This window comes from Callionymus lyra, chromosome 5 (genome assembly GCF_982586985.1).
Source record: "Callionymus lyra chromosome 5, fCalLyr1.hap1.1, whole genome shotgun sequence".
Taxonomy (NCBI): Eukaryota; Metazoa; Chordata; class Actinopteri; order Syngnathiformes; family Callionymidae; genus Callionymus; species Callionymus lyra.
In genome coordinates, this window is record NC_141822.1 from 14,485,062 (window position 1) to 14,506,629 (window position 21,568).

General features: G+C 37.3%; 2 protein-coding genes across 2 annotated transcripts; both read left to right on the forward strand.

Moving 5' to 3' along the window:
* The first annotated feature begins 634 nt into the window (after positions 1-634).
* ppp2r2ab (protein phosphatase 2, regulatory subunit B, alpha b) lies at positions 635-10,357 on the forward strand. Its single transcript, XM_087791068.1, has 10 exons — positions 635-875; positions 3,119-3,187; positions 4,681-4,778; positions 4,925-5,090; positions 5,609-5,721; positions 5,841-6,018; positions 6,742-6,906; positions 6,984-7,153; positions 8,200-8,291; positions 8,985-10,357. Exons 1-10 carry the CDS (start codon positions 869-871, stop codon positions 9,262-9,264), a joined length of 1,338 nt encoding a protein of 445 aa, XP_087647194.1. The 5' UTR covers positions 635-868; the 3' UTR covers positions 9,265-10,357.
* Positions 10,358-10,648: 291 nt separating this feature from the next.
* Positions 10,649-21,186, forward strand: bnip3lb (BCL2 interacting protein 3 like b). The gene is made up of 6 exons (XM_087791104.1): positions 10,649-10,880; positions 14,888-15,125; positions 16,896-16,977; positions 18,410-18,513; positions 18,712-18,855; positions 19,762-21,186. Exons 1-6 carry the CDS (start codon positions 10,829-10,831, stop codon positions 19,808-19,810), a joined length of 669 nt encoding a protein of 222 aa, XP_087647230.1. The 5' UTR covers positions 10,649-10,828; the 3' UTR covers positions 19,811-21,186.
* The last annotated feature ends 382 nt before the right edge of the window (positions 21,187-21,568 follow it).

The following is a 21,568-nucleotide window of genomic DNA, read 5'->3' on the forward strand; positions in this document are numbered from 1 at the left end:
TTCAGAATCATTTCCATTAAAAAAAAATCTAGATTAATTTGTAGGGACCGGAATTGGTTAATACACTTCCGGTCGTACACGTAAACATGAAATATATTCCAAAACCACAGGATGCCAGTATTGCGCCTGTGTACATGACATGTCACAAAGATTTTTTATTTTCATCTACAGATTATAAAAACGCATGTCTCTCTGAGACACTCTCAACTGTAATGTTCATCGAATTTTATTTTATTTTATTTTATTTACGTTCTGGCTCTCAACATATGTTTTAGTATACGCGAAACTAACGGCTTTTTGTGTATTTTCCAACATTATAACCACTTTATCGTTCTTGTATTTATGTTTAATTATTATTATTTTCTCATGTATTGCAGTTGCGCATTTGTACCAAACCGACATTAAAAAATGATTCTGACCACTATTTTCGCTTCTCGTGGTGATAATTCATAAATAATTGAGTTAACTCTGTACTAATATATAAGATAAATTCCCGGAATAAATAAACAGCGTCAACTCATGTGAATCGATCATTTCATTCATTCCCATCTCCAAAAATGACGCATGCGCGTTCATTGGGCGCAGTCGGCGCAGAGGGGTGTGGAGACCAGGTGGTTGCTGGGATATGTAGTCACCGGCGTCTCCCGAGACAAGCGACTGTCATTCAGTCACTGAGGCGCGGGAACGAGCCCAAGTGCTGCAGGGGTAGAAAATAAACATCACAGTTGTCGTGACGCTTCGAGGTAGTTATTGTTGCAACGGAAGGGAAAGGTGGACGTTAAGTGTCGCAAACATTCGGATCACAGCAAACAACGCGTGGGAAGCAGGATCGTGACTGGCTGAGACAAGCCCCACTGTCTGTCTCATCATGGCAGGTAACTCAATCTAGCCTAAAAACAAACTAATAATCTACTAAATGAACTCTTTGTTTAAAAAAAAAACACGAACAGGAGACATATCCACTTGACTAGACGCACATAGCTGGCTTCCGGTTTACAGCATTGCTAGGTGTAGCTTAAGCTAACCACACTTAGCTATTGCTAAACACCCATTTTGTAAATATTAACGCCGGGATTCATGAGGCTTTACTCGACGGCAGGAATATTTATGATGTTGCGTTCAGGTTTTTTTTAAATGTAGCATTGTTTCATTCAAACATAGTGTGACAACATTCGCTCAAACTTTGAGCACATGCAAGCTAGTGCTGTAGCACCGGGGCCTGCTGGAGAGAGAGTCCGCTGACATGTCACACTTTCCCCTTAAATTTAAACGATAGTCGAATCTTTAAACTATTTTTTTCCCTTTTAAAACTGCTCAAGCTTATAAAAGGGATGTATCTCGCTTCATTCAACGTTGTGTCAGGTTTGGTTAGGGACCGTTTTCGACTGCATAGCGTTAAATTATTTAACCAGAAACTCCCACCTGTATCAACGTTATCTTTACATCCTTCATTAGTAATATTGTTTTATTTAAATAATCGTCTGGACAAAATGACTATCTGTCTTATTACCCAAACTCCTAACACACCACACCAACAAATCACTTCAACTCTATACTAGTTTTAAAGATGCAAAAATACACAGACACTAAACGACAGATCAACAAAACAAAACGATTTTCTTCCACCAAAAATCGGTCGTAAAACACAAGTATAATGAACCCAAATTGAATTAACTGCATTATCTTTCAGGTATAATCTTATGTACATTTAAACTTGTTACTTTATTTATTTTTGCATATTGTGGGCCTTGATGTATAGATTGTTTCTATATAGCAAACATTCACTGGACAATGAGTTTATGGAAAAATACAGAGACAACTGTAATGGAATTCTTGTTTGATCAAGATGCAAGTCTGCAAAAAAAAAAAAAAATCCTTGCCATTTGCCATTGTGTGGAAAAATGGAATTAAAAAAGGGAAAAGGATTTGTGTACTTTTATAAATAAGTTGACTAAATTGTATAACTTGAATAAAACAACCTTTGTTTTTTCTTATCTTTAACTTGAACTGCTGCTCACTTCAACACTAGCCTAATGGTTACATTTAAAACATGAGTTTGTTTGTTTTAAAATATTGTGTGAAGGACTCGTACATTTGTGAGTTAAAGATAAGTGTTTTTGCCCTTGCTAAAGGGTGATTGTAAAAGATAAAGTTAAGACATTTAATAAGTGATTCCAGTGCATGCAGGTGGTTTCAAATTTTAAAAAAATTTAAATTGTTTCAGACAAACTGGCGGATGTAGTGCAAACTGTGATGAGTTTTTAAAAAATTGTTTATTATTGCAATTTTACAGCTTTTTTAAAAGTCCCAGAAATATGATAACCGATATACCAAAATGAGTTTGAATGTGGTACTAAATAGTGTCATTTATTTGTCTTACTATAGAAAGGGTTATTATTTTGTTTTTATGGTTTGACATTTTCAAACACAAAAATACTTTTCAATACCCTTTGTACCCACAGATGATTTATTTAAAAGTCTGTTAAAAAAACAGGTCTTGAAAATATAATGACGTTAAATTAAAGTCCACTTTGTTTGGGTGTGTGAGTGACGATTGTGTTCATGAATCCGTTTGGGAACAACCTGTTTTCCTGCCAGTGCCAACCTTGTCCTGGCGACATCTTTTGTTATTCATATAAAGTGACGAAACCGCGGTGACTCATGTACGTGTCCTTCAGTCGCCGCCACAAACGCTCCACCACTGGTCAGGCGTTTTCATCAGCTAATCCAATCGGTTTTTATAGTTTGAACCAAAACACATACTGCTTTTTAAAGAGCGTTTTTTAAAGGGATCTTTTCCTCCCAACAGTTCTTTCACAACAAATACAGAAGGATGTTCCATTATCCATTCTCACGCCCTTGGATTCCATTGAGTGCAAAGCTATGACTCAACCCTCGGATCATAGTTGAATGAATCCCGTCGTTCCTGATTAAACTACGAACAAAGCTGATTTAAACTACTACAGTAAAATTGTACAACAAATGATGGAACATGTTCTACTGTTGTAGTTGAGTCTTGACCCTCCCCTCCCCTAGACATCCTTTTTATGATGTAGTTTCATCATGTTATGCCTTTAAACATTATAATTATCTTATAAAATGATTCCTGTTTCAACAGGTCCTGGCGGTGACATGCAGTGGTGCTTTTCTCAGGTGAAAGGAGCCATCGACGACGACGTCGCAGAAGGTATTTGTCTGGTCGAAAACTTGCAATGCTTGTGTACTTTTATTACTGTCTAAATCCCTTCAGGTTAATTACCTTTATCTTATCGTGAAATAGGCCAAATCGTTTTAAGATATCTTTATTTTGTGCACAACTTCTTTTTAATTTATCGTAAATGTGATGAAATCCAATAGCCAATGCGCCACATTTATTTTGTTTATTCTTGCTAATAAATGTCTGATACCGAACCCTCATCTGTTCTCATCCTGCCCACAAGGCTCTAACACGGTCACAATAATGACTCCTCATATAACCAGTGTTCACTTTCTGCCTCAGCAGAGCGATAAGTGCTCGAGACATAAGTGTGTCGGGTCCTTCCTTTGATAAAAGATATTTGCGATGACGGTGAAAGTAGGTTACGGTTGTTGTGTACTTGCTTTCAAATCCTCCTGCTATTTTTCATAGTCATCCATGTGCACTCATTGATTACTTGACACAATCTAAGGCTTGTAGTATGGTTGTTAGTTAGTATTTGTAAGTTGGCATATTAAAAAAACACATTTCTACTGCCAATACTTGAGTGAAATGATGCACTTCTGCTTGCTGAACCACCACACAGAGTTTGAGAAATCTATGGCTGCAGGACTCCAGCTTTTTATGCAAGTATTTCTGTCTGAATTGAGCGTAAAACCAGTTCCTGATACCTGTAGCAACACGACAGAATAGTTGTTGATCTGCTTTTCCAGCTCCTCTGGTTGAGTATTTCCGTGACCCATTTGACAGTATTTCTGTCAATAGAATTTCTTGTTGCTTCTCTCAGATGAATGCCTTTATGGGGCCTTTCCGCCGAGCATTTGAGGCCTATTTTTCCCCCAAAGGCCTTGTTGTGTCCCCATTGAATGCTGTAGCAATTTTGAGGGGCAGTGATGATGGTGTCTAAGCAGACAACGTTATATAATTATTTTATTGTAATTATACAGCCGTGATGATGATAGTAGAGCGTCACCAATAAGTGTATCGAAAATATTGAAATGTATTGAATGGAAACAACGTAATTAAAATCGTGATTTTGAGTATTAAATGGACATTTTTGTAAGCTTTGAATATATATTAAGTGAAGAATCATTGAAGAGTTGGTGCAAATGTCAGTTCTTGAATCGTACGTCGAAACCGTGTTGTATTTGAAAACATGATTCAAGCGGCACAAAGGAGACGGCAAGAAAACTCAGAATAATTGAATATAGAGTTTATACATACTGTATAATGGAGAGTCGAGCCAATTTTTTGAAAAGAGACAGGCCTAGTTGTGAAAATGTATTTGCAACACGGAAGTAAAAATGGTTTTGTTATTACATTTCAATTCGACGTTAATAAGTTGTATTCATAATGTTCTGGATACTGATCTCTAACCTGCAGTGACATGTTAGTGAAAACGGTGTTCAATTGATGTGATTTCTGCTTGCATGGAGTTGAAAATGAATTCTGTATTTGATACATTTTTATTTTTTTCTTTGTAGCTGATATAATATCCACAGTCGAGTTCAACCATACAGGGGAACTGCTTGCCACTGGAGATAAAGGGGGACGTGTCGTCATCTTCCAGCAGGAAGTTGAGGTAATAACTCTTGCAGCTTTTGTTTTGAAATATTCACCCTTCAAAAAAGAAAACACTATCTAAGTTCTTCATAATTTGAAATTAAAGTACTTTATTTTGTCATTATTTTCCTAATCTATTATACCACCTCCTCCTCTGTCCCGCAGAATAAGAGTTTGCCTCAGTTTCGGAGCGAGTACAACGTTTACAGCACTTTCCAGAGCCACGAGCCTGAATTTGACTACTTGAAGAGTTTGGAAATCGAAGAGAAGATCAATAAAATCCGCTGGCTTCCTCAGAAGAACGCTGCCCAATTCCTGTTGTCTACTAACGGTATGTTCATCGGAAGTCAAGTCAGTGTTTCATGGGCCAAATAATGTATCTTTAGGACATCTGTGATTCTTGTTCTGTCATGTTTTGATGGTGAAGCTACAGTACAAAAAATGTTACTTTATTTTCAAATGGATTACATTTTTTGAATGTAGATAGGTTGGCCCATTAGATTTATTTTAAGCCAAAGGTAAGAATTGTGTTTAAAAAAAAAATCAAAATCAAAATCATCATTTTTTTGGAATTTGTACAATGGAAATAACTTTATAAAATGTATTTTAACACCTTTACCTATGTATATAAATTGTAGTTTTTGAAATCTGGCATTAAATATTAACTTTAACTGGAAATATATGTTTGAAGAACCTTTATTGTGTTTTTCTTTTCTTTTATAATCACATACGTTTTTGTTCGCTGTTAAACATTGTTGGGGGAATAATCCTCAATCAGCCATGTATATATTTTAACATGATGAAGTGTATTTAATTGAATTTAATCTAAAACGGTTTTGTGTTCCTCAGATAAGACCATTAAGTTATGGAAGATCAGTGAACGGGACAAGAGACCAGAGGGTTATAACCTCAAAGAGGAGGATGGACGCTACAAAGATCCCAACAGTATAACGTCACTACGGGTCAGTCTTTCAAAGCACTGGCCGACTCTGCTTCCTTTTAGAAGAGGATCTAAACTCTTATGAGCCATGACAACTGCTGCTTGGACTGAATCCAGATGCCTTCTGTTCTTGTCCTGCAGGTACCAGTGTTGATACCGATGGATCTAATGGTGGAGGCAAGTCCACGGAGGGTGTTTGCTAACGCTCACACCTACCATATAAACTCTATTTCGGTCAACAGTGACAATGAAACATATCTGTCTGCCGACGACCTCCGCATCAACATGTGGCACCTGGAGATCACTGACCGCAGCTTTAGTATCCTTTCAACCTGATTTAAAAACACCTTAAATGTATTTATTTTTGTTAAACCTTTTTCTTCAACTATTTTTTGCTTTAAAGATAAAAATGCAATACAGTTGAGCAAACATGTCAATTTATGTCATTTTATGTTCAGGAATTCCAAATCCATGATGGTCAATTCAAATGTTTTAGTTGAATATTATAATGTGCCTTAGTGTCCATTTGAATTTGCAACTTTTTAGTTCTAGTATTTTAGATCAGGGTTTCCCAACCTTTTTGTTGCACCACCTAGCAGTTTTATTTCTACTTTTTTTTCACGTCACAACATGCAGAAACCGAATGTCAGGCGTGTAAAAATGCATCTCACCCCAACGATGAATCAGCAGCAGCCCTGGACTGGTTTCTCTGAAACAAATGTGTCCATAGAGAGTTTGTGTTTTGCTCATTTTCACTACACCTATATTTATTTAGTAAAACAGAAATGGTATCTTAAAATGTAATAATCAACACTTAATAATTAAAAAAAAAAAAAAAAACATCAGTCGGTAATAATCAACATAGCAGAAATTACATTATATATTTTCTAATTCTATGGATCCTGGCATCAAATGCCTCACGTACAGATCTAGATGGAAATCTTAAAATATATCTACCATTAAGGCATGTGCAAGGCTCATGCTGACAGGTGAGTCGGTCATCACGAAAGGTTTGTTCCCCTTAACTCCTGATCTCCACCAGATATTGTCGACATCAAGCCTGCCAACATGGAAGAGCTGACCGAAGTGATCACAGCTTCTGAGTTTCATCCTCATCAGTGTAACATCTTTGTCTATAGCAGCAGCAAAGGAACCATCCGTCTCTGCGACATGAGGGCTTCAGCACTTTGCGACAGACACTCCAAATGTAAGACTTATGAGAGTGTTTATGAGAAGTGCAATAATCCAGGAATACTGTTTGTGTAACTCGGCATCTTCTCGCAGTGTTCGAGGAGCCAGAAGATCCCAGTAACCGCTCCTTCTTCTCCGAGATTATATCATCGATTTCGGATGTAAAATTTAGCCATAACGGAAGATACATGATGACGAGGGACTACCTTTCCATAAAGATTTGGGATCTAAACATGGAAAGCAGGCCATTGGAGACATATCAGGTGCGTCTAATAAGACTGGATATCAGGTTGTTTATTTTTGTTTAACATGTAAGTAAGTAAAAGTCATTTGTGAAGCTCCTTTAACAATCAAAAACAATACACAGTTAAAATATATACTTTAAAAGGTCAAGACACATAAGGCAAACACAGAAAATCAAAGAAAAGCCTGCACAAATAAGAATGTCTTAAGATGTTTCTTGAAGGAGTCAGTAGATCATCAAACACAGAGGGAGAGGAAGATCGTTCCAAAGCTTAGGAGCAACAGCCTGGAAGGATTTCTCTCCTCTAGTCCTGAACCGTGTTTAGGAACCATCAGTAGATTCTGATCCACAGACCTCATAGCCCGAGCTGGGGTGTAAGGCTGGATCAGATCACTGATGTAAGGAGGAGTCTGACAATGAATAGCTCTGAAAGTAAGAACCAGAATTTTAAAATTGATCCTGAAAGAAACTCGCAGCCACTGAAGAGTTTTAAGGATCGGAGAAATGTGAGTTCTTCTACTATAGCTGGTCGGAATTCTCGCTGCAGAGTTTTGTATTAACTGCAGGTGAGACAGCTCCTTCTGGTTTTGACATGAAAATGAACTCTTTCAGTAGTCCAGGCGAGAAGACGCAAACGCATGGATTACAAGCTCTAGATCATGTTGTGACATCATTTTCCTAAGTTTAGAGATTTTTCTCAGTTGAAGGAAACAGTTTGTGGTCAGTTTTCTACAGTTTTGTACTAGAGATGCGTCTTTGTCAAATACAACACCCAGGTTTATCAGGCTCAGTTTGACAGTTTGGCCTTAGTCACCCAAGTACTGACTCAACCCTGGAACCTTGTCATCAAGAGCAATAACCAGCTACAAAATGTTAGAAGTTTCTTCCTGCTGCAGTTCCAACCTCGACCACTTGAGGGTACTGTAACTTATCCAAAAGTGACTATGGTCTGCAGCTAGAAGAAGGATCGCATGCTGCCCTGTTAAATGGCTTTTCTATTTGTAGTTTCAAGACTGCTGAGTAATCCCCGTTTCAAATGTGTTAATCATTCTCCTGTTATTGCAGGTTCACGAGCATCTGAGGAGCAAGCTGTGCTCGCTCTACGAGAACGACTGCATCTTTGATAAGTTTGAATGCTGCTGGAACGGAGACGACAGGTGAGAACATCTGAATCAGTCAAGGATGTAATGAGTAGATGGTGCTTGGGATTTATATTCTTCCCGCTAGTGTTTTTGAGATATTGTAGTTAAGTAAACTAACATAAGAATTCTTAATTTGCTTGACATAACCACTAGGGGTCTGAATTGGTGCTATGATTCGTATCAAGATACAGGGACAACGATACGATAGATTGTGATGCAGTCGGAACAAGCGTATATCTGTAGTATCGCCGAGCAATTGACCCTTCTAAACCAAAATATGTCCAAACATCAGCTTTAAAAACTGCTGGAGTCGACTGTATCCTCTCGTCCTCAGTCATCTTGTGGGATTTTGTTGCTCCTTTAGCTGCAGAAGACTGTGAATATTGACATTGTGAATAATACCTATGGAAAAAAACACTTTAAAAACACTTATTTATTATTATTATTGATTTATTAATTATTGAAATATAAACGGTAAAAGACCTAAGATGGAAATAAGATATTAAAAGCCAAAAATTGAGTCTAATATTAAAAATGTATACAGTACTGTTAAAAATCGTTGCATATTAAAAAAAATTGCGATAAAGTGTATTGATATTTTCTGACACTCCTTCCTTTTATAATGCAAAAACTTGAACCTATTGACTTACACTTGCATGTCACTTGTAGAAAAAAAAAAAGATAATCTTGCATCGTTGTCCTCCGCAGCACGGTTATGACTGGCTCATACAACAACTTCTTCCGGATGTTTGACCGCGCTCAGCGTCGAGACGTGACTCTGGAGGCCTCCCGTGAGAACAGCAAGCCCATGCAGGTCCTCAAGCCCCGCAAGGTGTGCGCAGGAGGCAAGCGCAAGAAAGACGAGATCAGCGTCGACAGTTTGGACTTCAACAAGAAGATCCTTCACACTGCCTGGCATCCCCAGGACAACATTATCGCCGTGGCAACCACTAACAACCTCTACATATTCCAGGACAAAGTCAACTAAAGCATCGACTTCAGTCTTGTTTAAATCTGGCCCGGGTCGCATCGTAGTGACCGACCCGGTGCCTCGTGGACACCTCCAGAGTGGTCATGGTGGTGGCCCTGGTCATTCTTCCCGGGTGACTAGACTCTCCCACTTCGATCCAGACGTGGACAGAAAAAAAGCCTCACTCTCCCATTGGAGTTACACCTGCCTTCTTTATGTTGTGCCATTTTCCTTCTTTTTTTTTTAAGCCATCTCCCTAAAATGGTTAATTTTCTGTCTTTTTATTTTAAAATCCCTTCTCCATGGCTCTGTTGTAGAGAATGAAAATAGAATTTCTTGTCCTGTGCCATCGTAGTGGTTAATTTTTCTGAGAGTCGTCTCCTGTTTTGTGTCGGCATCCTTTTTATTTTATTGCGCTGTTGTACGGTTATAAAGAAAAGCTATTTCCGCCTCATATCAATCAAACAACTAACCATCTATATGTGACGCGCACTTAATACTTTAAGTCACGCTTGCTGCAGCATCATGGACTTCCAGTGCACTCAAACAAATGAAACCATTTTTTTTCCCCTTCAATCTTATTTCCCCAATTATTTTTTTATTATCCTAGTTCTGTCCGATATATCGCGGTATTCATGGTCGAGAGAGATTGGCTTTATTACAAAACGTTGAGAAGAAAATATTTCTTCAGTACACCCGTCCAGCTGCTGTTTTTTTTTTTTTTTTCTTGGAGATTATCTTTAACGTCATGTTCCCATCTTGTACCACATGTTTCTTCACAACAGGGATTTGTTTTTATTTAATTTGACACTGGAAACTTTGCACCAACTTAAAGTACTTGGATGTTGGAATGTGTGAGTATGTGTGTCTGTTGTAAGACTGCAGTTGAAAAAAAAAAAAAAACGAGAAAAAAAACATTATGTGAGGCATTAAGTCGCTTTAAGTGTTTGTTTACACTACTTAAGATATTACTACTGTATCTGGTGACACTGCAGAGGTTTTCTTTTTTGCAGTCTCCATACCTTACTAATGTGGACTATATTGATGCCTCTATTAATGTATTGCAACAATTTAATCTATGACAGCGAAGATAATAAAGGAACTACTTTTTTGCATCGGTTCGCTCCCTGTTTGCCTGGAGTCTTTATTATATTATGGATTTGTTGTCAAAGAAAATACTATACAGGTAGAAAATCCTTTGAAAAAAGATACATCTTAAAGAGTTTTTATTAAGTAAGTATTATAGTTCAAACAACATCAAAGTCCTTTTTTTTATGGGATTGTTTGCGTTCAATGGTTCGACATACATTAAAGCCGGATCTGTTTTCTGGGGTTTTGTTGCGTAACTCGTGTCATTTTGTTATCAGCAGATTGATGTGACGTCACGCCCCCAGCGGTGACGTCGCCTCTAGGTTCTGCTGCTCCTCGCACGAGCTCGTCTATAAACAAACCGCAGCGCGTCCACACAGCAGGTCCTGTCGTCGTGAGCGGATTCGAGACACAAGTGTTTATTCCTGACTGAATGTATGAGGAGAACGTCGTGCGTGTCCTGCACTGACAAAAGTCTTTTATATAACCAGACATGTCTGCTGCCGCCACTTCTACAGACAACAACGGAGACTCGGGGCTAAACGGTAGGCTTTAAAACACTCTTTTCCAATCTTTAATCCATGTCATGGTTTTATTTAACTTCATTATCATCGAGGTGGGACTGTTGTCAGTGTCTGAGTCCTGTCGGTGGGTGTTTAAAGTCTGGTTTTCCACGTCTTTTTTTTTCCCCTCGCGATAAAAAGGGAAAAGTGTGGACGCCATGTTGGGTTTGTTTATTGACAGACCTCGGACCAATGGGTTTCGCTCGGTCTTTGATGGATAGGCAGCTCGGCCAATCAGCGACTTACCCGCGGAGTTAAAGGCGGGCTTAAGGCTTGTCAACAAGACGAGACGAGATCAATAATATAGACTTTTAAAAAAATGTGTTGATGAAAGCGACAAACATGTATGAAAAAAAATAACAAGAGGGTGTATTTTAAAATCAGGCCATTTTATATTCAAAATCTTAATTTCTTAAATTAAAAAATGTTATTTTATTTCTATTCTAACGCCTTTTTTTAAACTTTGATCGAAAGGTTCATATTGGATGTTTTTACCCATGTTATTGAACACGTTTTTGGGCATAGATGGCAAAATATTTCAAGAATCAAATGATGTCATTCTATTCTATATAAATTAAGCAAAATTCTAAATTAACACTGAAATCTTGGGGAAAGTCACAAACAATTTCAATAAATAAAGTTCTATCTAACCTAAATTCAAGTTATACTCCCCATAATGATAATATTTACTTCCCGATACCTTCAACTGTTTGTTTATTATTGTTCCACAGTGTGAGTTATGAGCTGCTGTAGTTAACCTTTAAGATGGAGATAAACAAACCAACATTATATATTAGGACACTGTGGCCCCTGGGCTGGTTATAAAATGTTGAAATATGTGAATTACAGTCTCAGTCAACTGCCCGGTTTGACAGTGAGTCAGTGGATGTTAATCATTTACTTTACTTAATATGAATTCCATCATCCTCAGCAGGCGTCGGTGGTGTAACATAACATAACAACAGGTCATTTGATGTCATTGCCCACAGTAGCGTCCCCCCCAACGTCTTCTGCACCGAGGACTGGTTTAATGTCTGCATTTTGTTCACAGACTGACCTTAAGATAAAAAAAAAGTAAAAATAAAATGTCATGACCATCAAAGAAATGGACAGATACGATATATTCTGATACTGTAGTAACAAGGGATAGTATTGTCCAGTATTTGACTCTGGTGTTGCAGAATTTACAGACCACATGACTCTTGACGAAGTCGTAACTGCTTTCATTTGTTTTGAAATAAAAAATATGTCCAAACATCAGCTTTAAAAGCTTCTTGAGTCGACTGTATCCTCTCGTCCTCAGGATTTCACCTTTCCTTTAGCTGTGGTGGACGTAATGACTACTGCCATCTCGTGTCTGGACACAGTTTTACACCAAAAAGAACAAAGGCTGACATTATTTTTTATTTCTATTCAAATGAAATGATTTGATTTAACATGAATTTTGTTGAAATATAAATTAAATTAAAATCAAATATAATTGGAAAGCCAAAAAAGAAAAAGGTTAAAAAATAAAGTGTTGTCGAATATCGATACGGTGTTGTGAAAATGTTCTAGGTGCAGCTCTTTTTCAGTTATTTTCCCCGCCTATAGCATTGAAAGAATCAGTCGAAAATATTCTTTTATTAAACTTGCACAATATAAATTACGTGTGGAAAATCAACACTTAAGTAATGATGAAGAATAAGTGTTTATTATGCTCCCTGTTCAGATACAAATGAAAACACACATGAATTATACTATAACATGCATCATACAGAAAAAACTACATTATTTAAAACCTAAAGGAAAATCTTCACCAGGAGGACACAGCAAATAAATAATATATTTTTTAATAACTAGTCAAATTAAAAGATCGGAAATCGAACCGAAGAAACCCAGCTTCCTGGAAGTTGAAAAAAAAACAGGGCGCGTTACTTTGTGAGCTAACTGAACTGTTAACCATTACCATTACCATTTTGTGTTGCAACTACCATGGTTGCTTTTTCCAGCGCCCGAAATCATATTCAGAGACAACACCTCTCTGTAACTTTTGCGGCGTGTATGAGTTACTGAAACATGATGTCACTGACGGGGCTCTTCTAAAAGCGACCCCTTCATAGACCGAATATGACGAATGACGACACAAACCAGGATTATGGTCTGAACGGGAATCGATGCAAATATAGTTTCTCAATGTGAAGACAAACATACAAAACGATCAATGTTGATTATTTTCAAACTAATAACGATAAATTATAATAAACATTGAAATAAATTAAGGTAAATCCTACTCACCATAACGGGTCGGCAAACTTGTTTACATTCGTCTATAGGTTTATGTTTAGAGTAATCTTTACTTAAACAATTGTCATTACATGTCAAAAGTCAGTGGCTAATTTAACTAGGAACTTTCAAAAAATGGAACATTTTAGACTGTTATTACCAAAAGACATTAATAATCATATAAATGCTTTTGTTTTCTTTCTGTGCGGCCTGGTAAAGACCCCTTAAGGACCCGATACTGGTCCCCAACCCACGGTCCTTAAACCTAGAAGTGACGAGCGGTGACTTTTGCCTTCTGTTATTCTCCATCAATGCCAACACTGAGCTTGTTATCTGAGACGCTGTGTTATATTTGGGTGTTTCCTAAAGCTCACACTTCGAGGTAAACATTTTTATAATGTCCACAGAGACGGAAAGAGTGTGTTGCTTTTTTTTTTTTTTTTTTTTTTTGTACCCTGTGTGTCTCAAACAGCTGATGACAATTTTTAGGCCGGGACTATCAGATCACTGCCATGGCAACATGATTTAACCGCAGACAATGTGCTGTGGACAGCAGCTCGGCATGCTGGGACGGAGCGGAGGCCGGCGACGGGTGAAAGAGGTGCAACATTAGTGCGGTCCGACGTGCGGCCGGACTGTGAAATCCATTCCCCGCATATAAACATGGTGTTTGCTTACTGTTTGCCGGGCTCATGCCAAGTGGTTTACAAAGAAAGCAGAGTGTTGACGGACTGGGGAGAGACGTTACACAACGCTTCTCTGCTGAATGTGTGACACCGGCTCTAATAATCCCTACGTTTGCAACTGCACGTCTGTGCTCGAGGAGACGTGCTCGCAGTCAGATCCCGTTTCTCCCGTTCACTAAACAAACTGGTGGGTTTGTTCCAGGACCTTTTGACAGAGTCCGTCTCCAAGACCATCTTTTCCCAGCAGAGATTAAAAAGATTCACGTCCACTTGGTTTTTCACAGGCTCTTAGGGTCAAAATTAATACTTTATATGTTTATTTTGGAAACAAGTTGCTTGTTTCTTTAAACCCTTGTGTTATCTCTGGCTCTGGTTAGTGTTTGAGGTATCACAAGGGATGCCACAAACACATTTGTTTTCCGGGTCACCTTGACCCAGAGGTTACACAAGGTGCCAAACAAGTCTTGAAATTGTAATCAGGACAAGATAGTCAACTTGCATCGAAATAAATGAGCCCAAGCACAGAAAAGTAGTCCATACGTTTTATAATACACTGTATTATTGTGACATTTCTTTCATGATACTGTATCGATATTCAACACGACTTTATATTATTAAATAAAATGTGTTTTTTTTATTATAGTTATGTTATGGTTTATATTTCAAAAAGGTGTGTGTATAAATAAAGAATAACATAAAAAAAAAAACTATCAACATAATAAAGATAAAGCATAATATTCACAGCTGTGTGTTCATTTCCGTTTGCAGTTAAGCAGCAAGAACCTAGCTATGACTGAGGACGAGAGGATACACTCAACTCCAAGTTTTGAAGCTATTTTCGATTCAAAACAAATAAGTAGTAGCAGTTACAACTTTGTCAAGAATCATTTGGTCTGTAAATTCTGCAACACCAGAGTCAAGTACTCAACAATACTACACATATATCCTTGTTCCTACAGTATCGCGATATATCGTATTGATTTGTATTGATCGGTTGATCTGATATTAAACTGACTTTTTATTTTTATTTGAAAACAGGGTCTTGGGTGGAGCTGGAAATGAACAGAGGTGCCGTAACTTCCCCCATGTCTTCATCCAGCGCCGCGGCGCCGTCGACCAGCGTAGTGCTGCCTCTTCCTCAGGTGGAGGAAGAGGAGGCTATCGTGGGAGGGCTGGAGCACGTCCCGTCTTCGTCCTCCATCCACAACGGTGACATGGAGAAGATCCTGCTGGACGCCCAGCACGAGTCCAGCCGTAGCAACTCGTCCTGCGACAGGTTAGAGCTTCTGGACGGCGCCAATATCAATCGTCTTTCAATTTTTTAAAAAGACTGATACATGGGATATTATCTCCATTGCATTTAAAATGTATGGACACAAATAAACAAACACACACATAGATATGAAAGTACTCTACCAACGTATTCAATTACTTCCTGTAAATGTTTGAAATATGGTCTTGTTTACATGTGTTTAAAGCACAATCCAGTTCACCTAAAAGTTGAACGTCCGCTACCTGATATGAACCGTACATCTCAGCACTTGGGTGTTTATATTGCATCTTTAAAGAGGCTACACAGGTGATTTGAGGACATGGTTCACGTTTATTTTCACTCCTTTTTTTACTCCGAGAGGGGCATCGAGTAAACGTAAAGACAGATTTATGTATCAATAAAGCATCAAGTCTTGACATCCTCCAGATTGTTGTTTAGCCTTCACATCTAATATATCACGTGCAGTCTATAAAAGTCTGTTTATCAGCAGGAAGTTCCATCAGTTGTCAGTGCGTCACTGGAGGTCATGCTTGTTTACATGTTTTCCCCCTTGGTACATTTGAAAACTATTAGAATGAAAGTTTTGGGTGTTTTTCTTTTTTCATTTCATATTCGAATAAATATCCAAATTTCAATTTTCATTAAAGAAACCGTCAAAGCTGTCTGACGTCAAAGTAGTAAATATTGACTTTATTTTCTAAATGAGCTGAAAACGTTTGTTCATTATTAGTGATTGATACAGACCATATATATTGAGATATTTAATATTCAACATCACTGTGTTGTAATATATATATATATATTCTCTTTCAAAAGAGTATAAAAAAGTAGTCCCCAACATGTTATAATATGTAGTTTTGCATGACTAGAATATGTTCATACACTGATATATCAAAATGTTTTTTTTTACGATACCTTCATGATTTTCAACTGCACTGTATAATTTAGTTTTTTTTGGCTTTCAAATCACACTTTATTTTTTATCTTAGTTTATTGAAATGGAACCATAAAATAACTGTAAGGGAATATGCAGTAGAAAATGGATAGATGGACATTTTTTATTTACGATTAACATGCAAATAGTCACGTTATTTGTTTGTTTTTGTGTTGAAATTAAATGTCTGTCAGCAAGATGGCACCAGTCATCACGTCCTCCGCAGTTAACGGCTAAAGCAACAATTAAATCCTGTGAGATCCAGGCGATGACTGAGGACGAGAGGATACAGTCGAATTAAGATGCTTTTAAAGATGATGTTTGGACATAATTTGGTTTTAAAACAAATGAAAGCAGTTACGACTTCGTTAAGAGTCATGTGGTCTGTTAATTCTGCAACACCAGAGTCAAGTACTTAACAACACTACAAATATATACTTGTTTTACCTGTATCGTGATATTTATCGTATCGCCAATGTTGAAATCAAGGCCCAGGGGCTGAATATGTTTTCCAGTGTCAAGATGAGACATTATCGACGTCAACCATTTTAAAAGATTTTGCAGAAGTTACAACTAAAACAATGTTTAAGCAATTTGGAGATAATTAAGATAGTTGAGGTCGTCAAGACTCAACATTGAGATCAATCTCATACTTCCCTTTACAGTTTGGTAAATATAAGTTTCTTGAATATAGTTCATCAGAATGAGTGACGGTGTCCACTCATGTTTTAATAATGATATTGAAATTTAAATTAAAAATAAATAATACAAGTAAAATGAAGAAAATAAAACAACAACTTAAAATGCATAGTTAAAAACAAGTGAACTGTCCTCCACAGCCCACCACGGCCCGTCAGTCCCCAGGACGACGACGGTCAGATCATCTTCGACGTGGACGTGACGAGCAGAAGAGAAAGCCAAGTAAGAACCTTCCAGGCTTCTTCCAGGGTTATCAAGAGTCTGTTGCCATAGTAACACTTTCACATCTTTGTGAGCTGATGCTTAAAGTCAACGCTAGAGTTGGATCATTGTGACAGTGATAAACACATTTCTTTTGGCCAAATGTATTTGTTTATTTTTTATAATCTTGAATCTTAATATGTGGTTAATTTCTGCTGCACTCATCTCTTCGTCAGCATTGATACATTCTCAGCTGTGGTGGAGAAGATAAGAAACTTAAAAAACGACATTGTTGTTTATTCAATTTAAAATCAACTTAAGGAATGCAAGTATCAAGTTTATCAACAGAAAGAAGAAGAGAAATGTCAAAATGCATAACAGAAATATCGAAACAACACAAGAGAAAAGTAAAACATAGAAGAGAAATAGAAAAAATTCAAGAGAAATATAAAACACTTGGAAGAAAGCTTTGGAAGAATTGGAAGAAAAACATATAAAGAAATATAAAAAAGAAACTTATGAGAAAAAACATAAGAAAAGTATAAAAATACATAAGAGAAATGTGAAAAAGTAAAATAAATATTAAACAACATAAGAGATAAATGAAAAATACATTAAAAAAAGGTAAGAGGAATATAAAAAAAACCTAAGAGAAGTATAAAAGAAATCTGAGAAAAAGTAAAATAAATACAAAACCACTTAATAAATAAATAAAAAATATGTACAAAAATAATAAAAAGGTAAGAGGAGTATAACAAAAAACTTAAAAGAAATAAAAAAAAACGTATAAAAAAATCTCGAGAAGTTCATAAATGAATAAAGAGAAATATAAAAAAAAGTAGTATTAAAAAAGCAAGAGAAATATAGAGAAGAAAAATCACAAGAGAAATATAAAAAAATAACATGAGATAGGTAAAAACAAAACAAAGAGAAACCTAAAACAAGAGAAATGTAAAACAATAAGAGAATTGGAAAAACATATAAAGAAATATAAAAAAAATAAACCTATGAGAAAGATTAAAAAAACATATGAAAAGTATATGAAAAAGTAAAATAAATATCAAACAACAAAATAGTTAAATAAATAATACATTAAATAAATAAATAAAGAGGAATATAACAAAAAAATAAGAGAAGTATAAAAAAAAACAGAGAAAAAGTAAAATAAATACTAAACCACTTAAGAAAGTCAAGAGGAATATAACAAAAAATGTAAGAGAAATTAAAAAAAAAAGTATAAAAACACACACAATAAGATCATAAATGAACAAAGAGAAATATTTTTTAAAAATGTAGAAAAGAGAAATAAGAAAAAACATAAGAGAAATATAAAAAACTTGGGAGTAATTTAGGAGACATATGAAAGAAAAATGTGAAAAAAAACATTAAAAAACTTTTCCTGCTGAATACTTGTGCCGCTAAGACGCTTGTTTTCCGACTTGTGCGTCCACAGTCCGAGGAGGAGGTGCTGGAAAAGGAAAGGGACATGGACATCCTGATGAAAGACGCAGATTGGGTTGCAGACTGGTCCAGTCGACCGGAAAACATTCCCCCCAAGTAAGCAAACAACTACGCCGGGGGTTTCCATGGCAACTGAAAACACTCAACAGTTTCTTTTGTCTGAGTGTCCTTCATTTAGAACTGACACGTATTATTCATGGATGTTTTAACTCACTTTCACTGCATCACCAGATGCATCGTCATTTTGGCGATCGAAAAATACAGACTTCATTCAACAAAGTTTGTCTTTGGCAGGGAGTTCCACTTCCGTCACCCCCGGCGTTCACTCAGCATGAGGAAGACCGGCGTGATGAAGAAGGGAGGAATCTTCTCTGCCGAGTTCCTGAAGGTTTTCATCCCGTCGCTGCTGCTATCACACATCCTCGCTCTGGGAGTCGGGTGAGCCGCTCGCTTTATTCATCGTCTTTACTGATGTTTCCATATATTTATCCTTCAAATGGTGTTCACTAGAGATGAACTCAGGCAATTCATACCTCTGCCAAGGAGGCCATTTCCCTTGTATGTCATATCAAATCAACTGAAACAACTTAGTCAAAAGAAAACGTGTCAGTTGGGAACTGCTTTTCTTTTTTCTTATATATGGTTGTCTCTCGTTTATTAAGGACATAATAGATATATAAATAAACAATATAGATATATAAAAAAAAGAATAAGTTGAAAAAATTGTATACGAGGTGCTATCCCTCTCAGTAACGGTGACCGGAACAGCTTCCATAATGCTTTGCCGCCCAGCCAACCAATCACAGCGTTTGATCACTTCTGACATCGTAACATAGACTTGGATTTTACTTAAGCATTATTGAACTGTCACTTATACAGGTGTATATTGGCAAGAATGTGGCGATACGATGCGTATCAAGATACAGGGGCAACAATACGATATATTGCCGATATTTGTAGTATTGTTGAGTACTTGATTGTGGTGTTGCAGAATTTACAGACCACATGACTCTTGACGAAGTCGTAACTGCTTTATATTTGTTTTGAAACCAAAATACTGTAAGTCCAAACATCAGCTTTAAAAGCTGCTGGAGTATCCTCTCATCCTGAGTCATCTGGATTTTATATGTTATAATGATTAATAAAATATTATTTGAGAGACAAAAACAGGGTATTTAATAAAAACAATTCTGCACAGTTCTGTTGAATGTCCGTACAGCAGTGTAGAAAAAACGTGTCTTGTCTTGAATGAATTCATTACAAAAGTGCATATTAATACAAAAATGTATTTTTTTCTGACACACAAACGAACATCCTGTGTAACCCTCCTCGTCTCCTCCTCAGAGTCTACATCGGGAAGAGACTGACCACGCCCCCCACCAGCTCCTTCTGAGCAGAAGTGCCTGACAAGTCGCCCCCCCGAAGCTTCGCAAGTCCCTCCTCCCCGTGCCCCGCCTGCTCCTCGTCCTCCTCCGGCCTGAGATTTGACATGTGCTCAGAACGACCGTTGTCTTTTCTAGTCCGACTGTAGACCCCCCTCATCACCCACCCCCCCCCTCACCCCGGCTCGAACGCCCTTCACTCATTTATAAAGAGTTTTTCAAAGAATGTTTCAGTTCAAAATGTCTTTGACTGACTCAGAGATTGTGCCACTGATTGAACGTTTCCAAAAATTCAGAGTCAGAAACTGACGCAGGAAATTTGACGTTTTGCCTTTTTTATTTTGTTTCAAAAGTAGCATTTTTGCGAAGTTTGTTGACTTGAAAAAAAAAAAAAAAGTATCCTGAGAGACGCTGAGGAAATTCAGACGCCAAATACCCTACAGAGAGGTAAAGTGAAAACTGGAATGAAGGCTGTTTTTTTTTCAGGTCAAAGATCGTCTCCATCGTCCGTCTGTCTGTCGCTTTCAATGAACCATATTCAACAGTGAGTATCAGGGACGTTATACACAAGTATCTTTCACTACCACACTCCAGTTTATTTGCCATAAACCTAGAGCACAATGAAGGAAGTTGGTCACAGGAAAAAAACTTCTTTGAGATTGAATCGTGGCAGGTTAGTAACAGTATTGTAGACGTACAGAGTGTCCCAAAATATTGACATCATTTCGCAAACGTCGAGAATTAAAAATGCTACTGAAACTTCTACTTCAAGACACAAAATGACTTTTCTTTGGGAGGGAACAGTTTGACAAAATAAAACGTTAAATAAACGTTCTCTGAAGATTTCAGGTTATTTCAACAAGAATTGCCCAAAGGATCGGCTTGTTAAAAATGATGTCAAATTTTTGTGACGCCTTGTATTTTAGGGTAAAACAGGGTGTTTTTACTTCCTGATTTCAAACACTATGACGATCCTTCAGTTGTGTGTTGGTTCATGTTCATGTGCTCCGTTTGAACTAGTTTCGTCCTCGACGACGACGACTAAATCTTCCTCCCACAGTACCTTTGTCTTTATTTATACATCGACAGTGGACAATCTCCGTCGTTAACTTTTTGTGTTCGTCGCGTCTCCACGTGTTTGTGTTTGTTGCCATTTTACCAAAAAAAACACTTCCCTGGTTTGGTCCTGATGTTGGAGAAAGATTGTGAAGCGAGCGGGAGTCGCCCCCTGATGCACGTGTACAAGGAATGATCCCCTAAAAATAATGTGATTTAAAAAAATGTTGTTTTTGTTTTATGGGAGGAAACAATATTAGAAAGTCATTTTTTTTCCCTACAACTTTGAACTTACAACTTTTTTTTTTCTCATTAAAAATGAATGAAGCCATTTGAGTTTTTGTGTTTTGTTGATCCAACGGTTCGTGTGTTTGTGTGTGTGTGTGTGTGTGTGTTTGTGTCCAGAGTTTCCACTAATAGACTTTGACTCTTTTGTCCAGCAGCTGTCGGTGAACACAACTGTTATCTGAGTCAAGCCCTCTTTGACAGACACGTCAGTGAGTGATTTCCCCCCTACACACACACACACACACTCACACACTCTGGCTTTTCAGGAAATCCCTCGTGTTTCCAAGCCTTGCTTAAAATTCCGCTGAGCTCAGCAGGAAAATTCCACGAATCCAGACAGACTCTAAAAATATCACATGGTGAAGTTTATTTATGACGTGACTCGCATCATAAATAAGCTGATCATAAGTAGAAAGTAGTGATTG

Excerpts from the sequence above, each read along its gene's own strand:
- ppp2r2ab (XM_087791068.1), top strand. Across the intron at positions 3,188-4,680 it reads CGACGACGACGTCGCAGAAG|CTGATATAATATCCACAGTC; the intron begins GTATTTGTCTGG and ends TTTTCTTTGTAG. Across the intron at positions 7,154-8,199 it reads GGCCATTGGAGACATATCAG|GTTCACGAGCATCTGAGGAG; the intron begins GTGCGTCTAATA and ends CTGTTATTGCAG.
- bnip3lb (XM_087791104.1), top strand. The coding sequence starts at position 10,829 with ATGTCTGCTGCCGCCACTTCTACAGACAACAACGGAGACTCGGGGCTA. Across the intron at positions 10,881-14,887 it reads CGGAGACTCGGGGCTAAACG|GGTCTTGGGTGGAGCTGGAA; the intron begins GTAGGCTTTAAA and ends ATTTGAAAACAG. Across the intron at positions 16,978-18,409 it reads CGAGCAGAAGAGAAAGCCAA|TCCGAGGAGGAGGTGCTGGA; the intron begins GTAAGAACCTTC and ends GTGCGTCCACAG.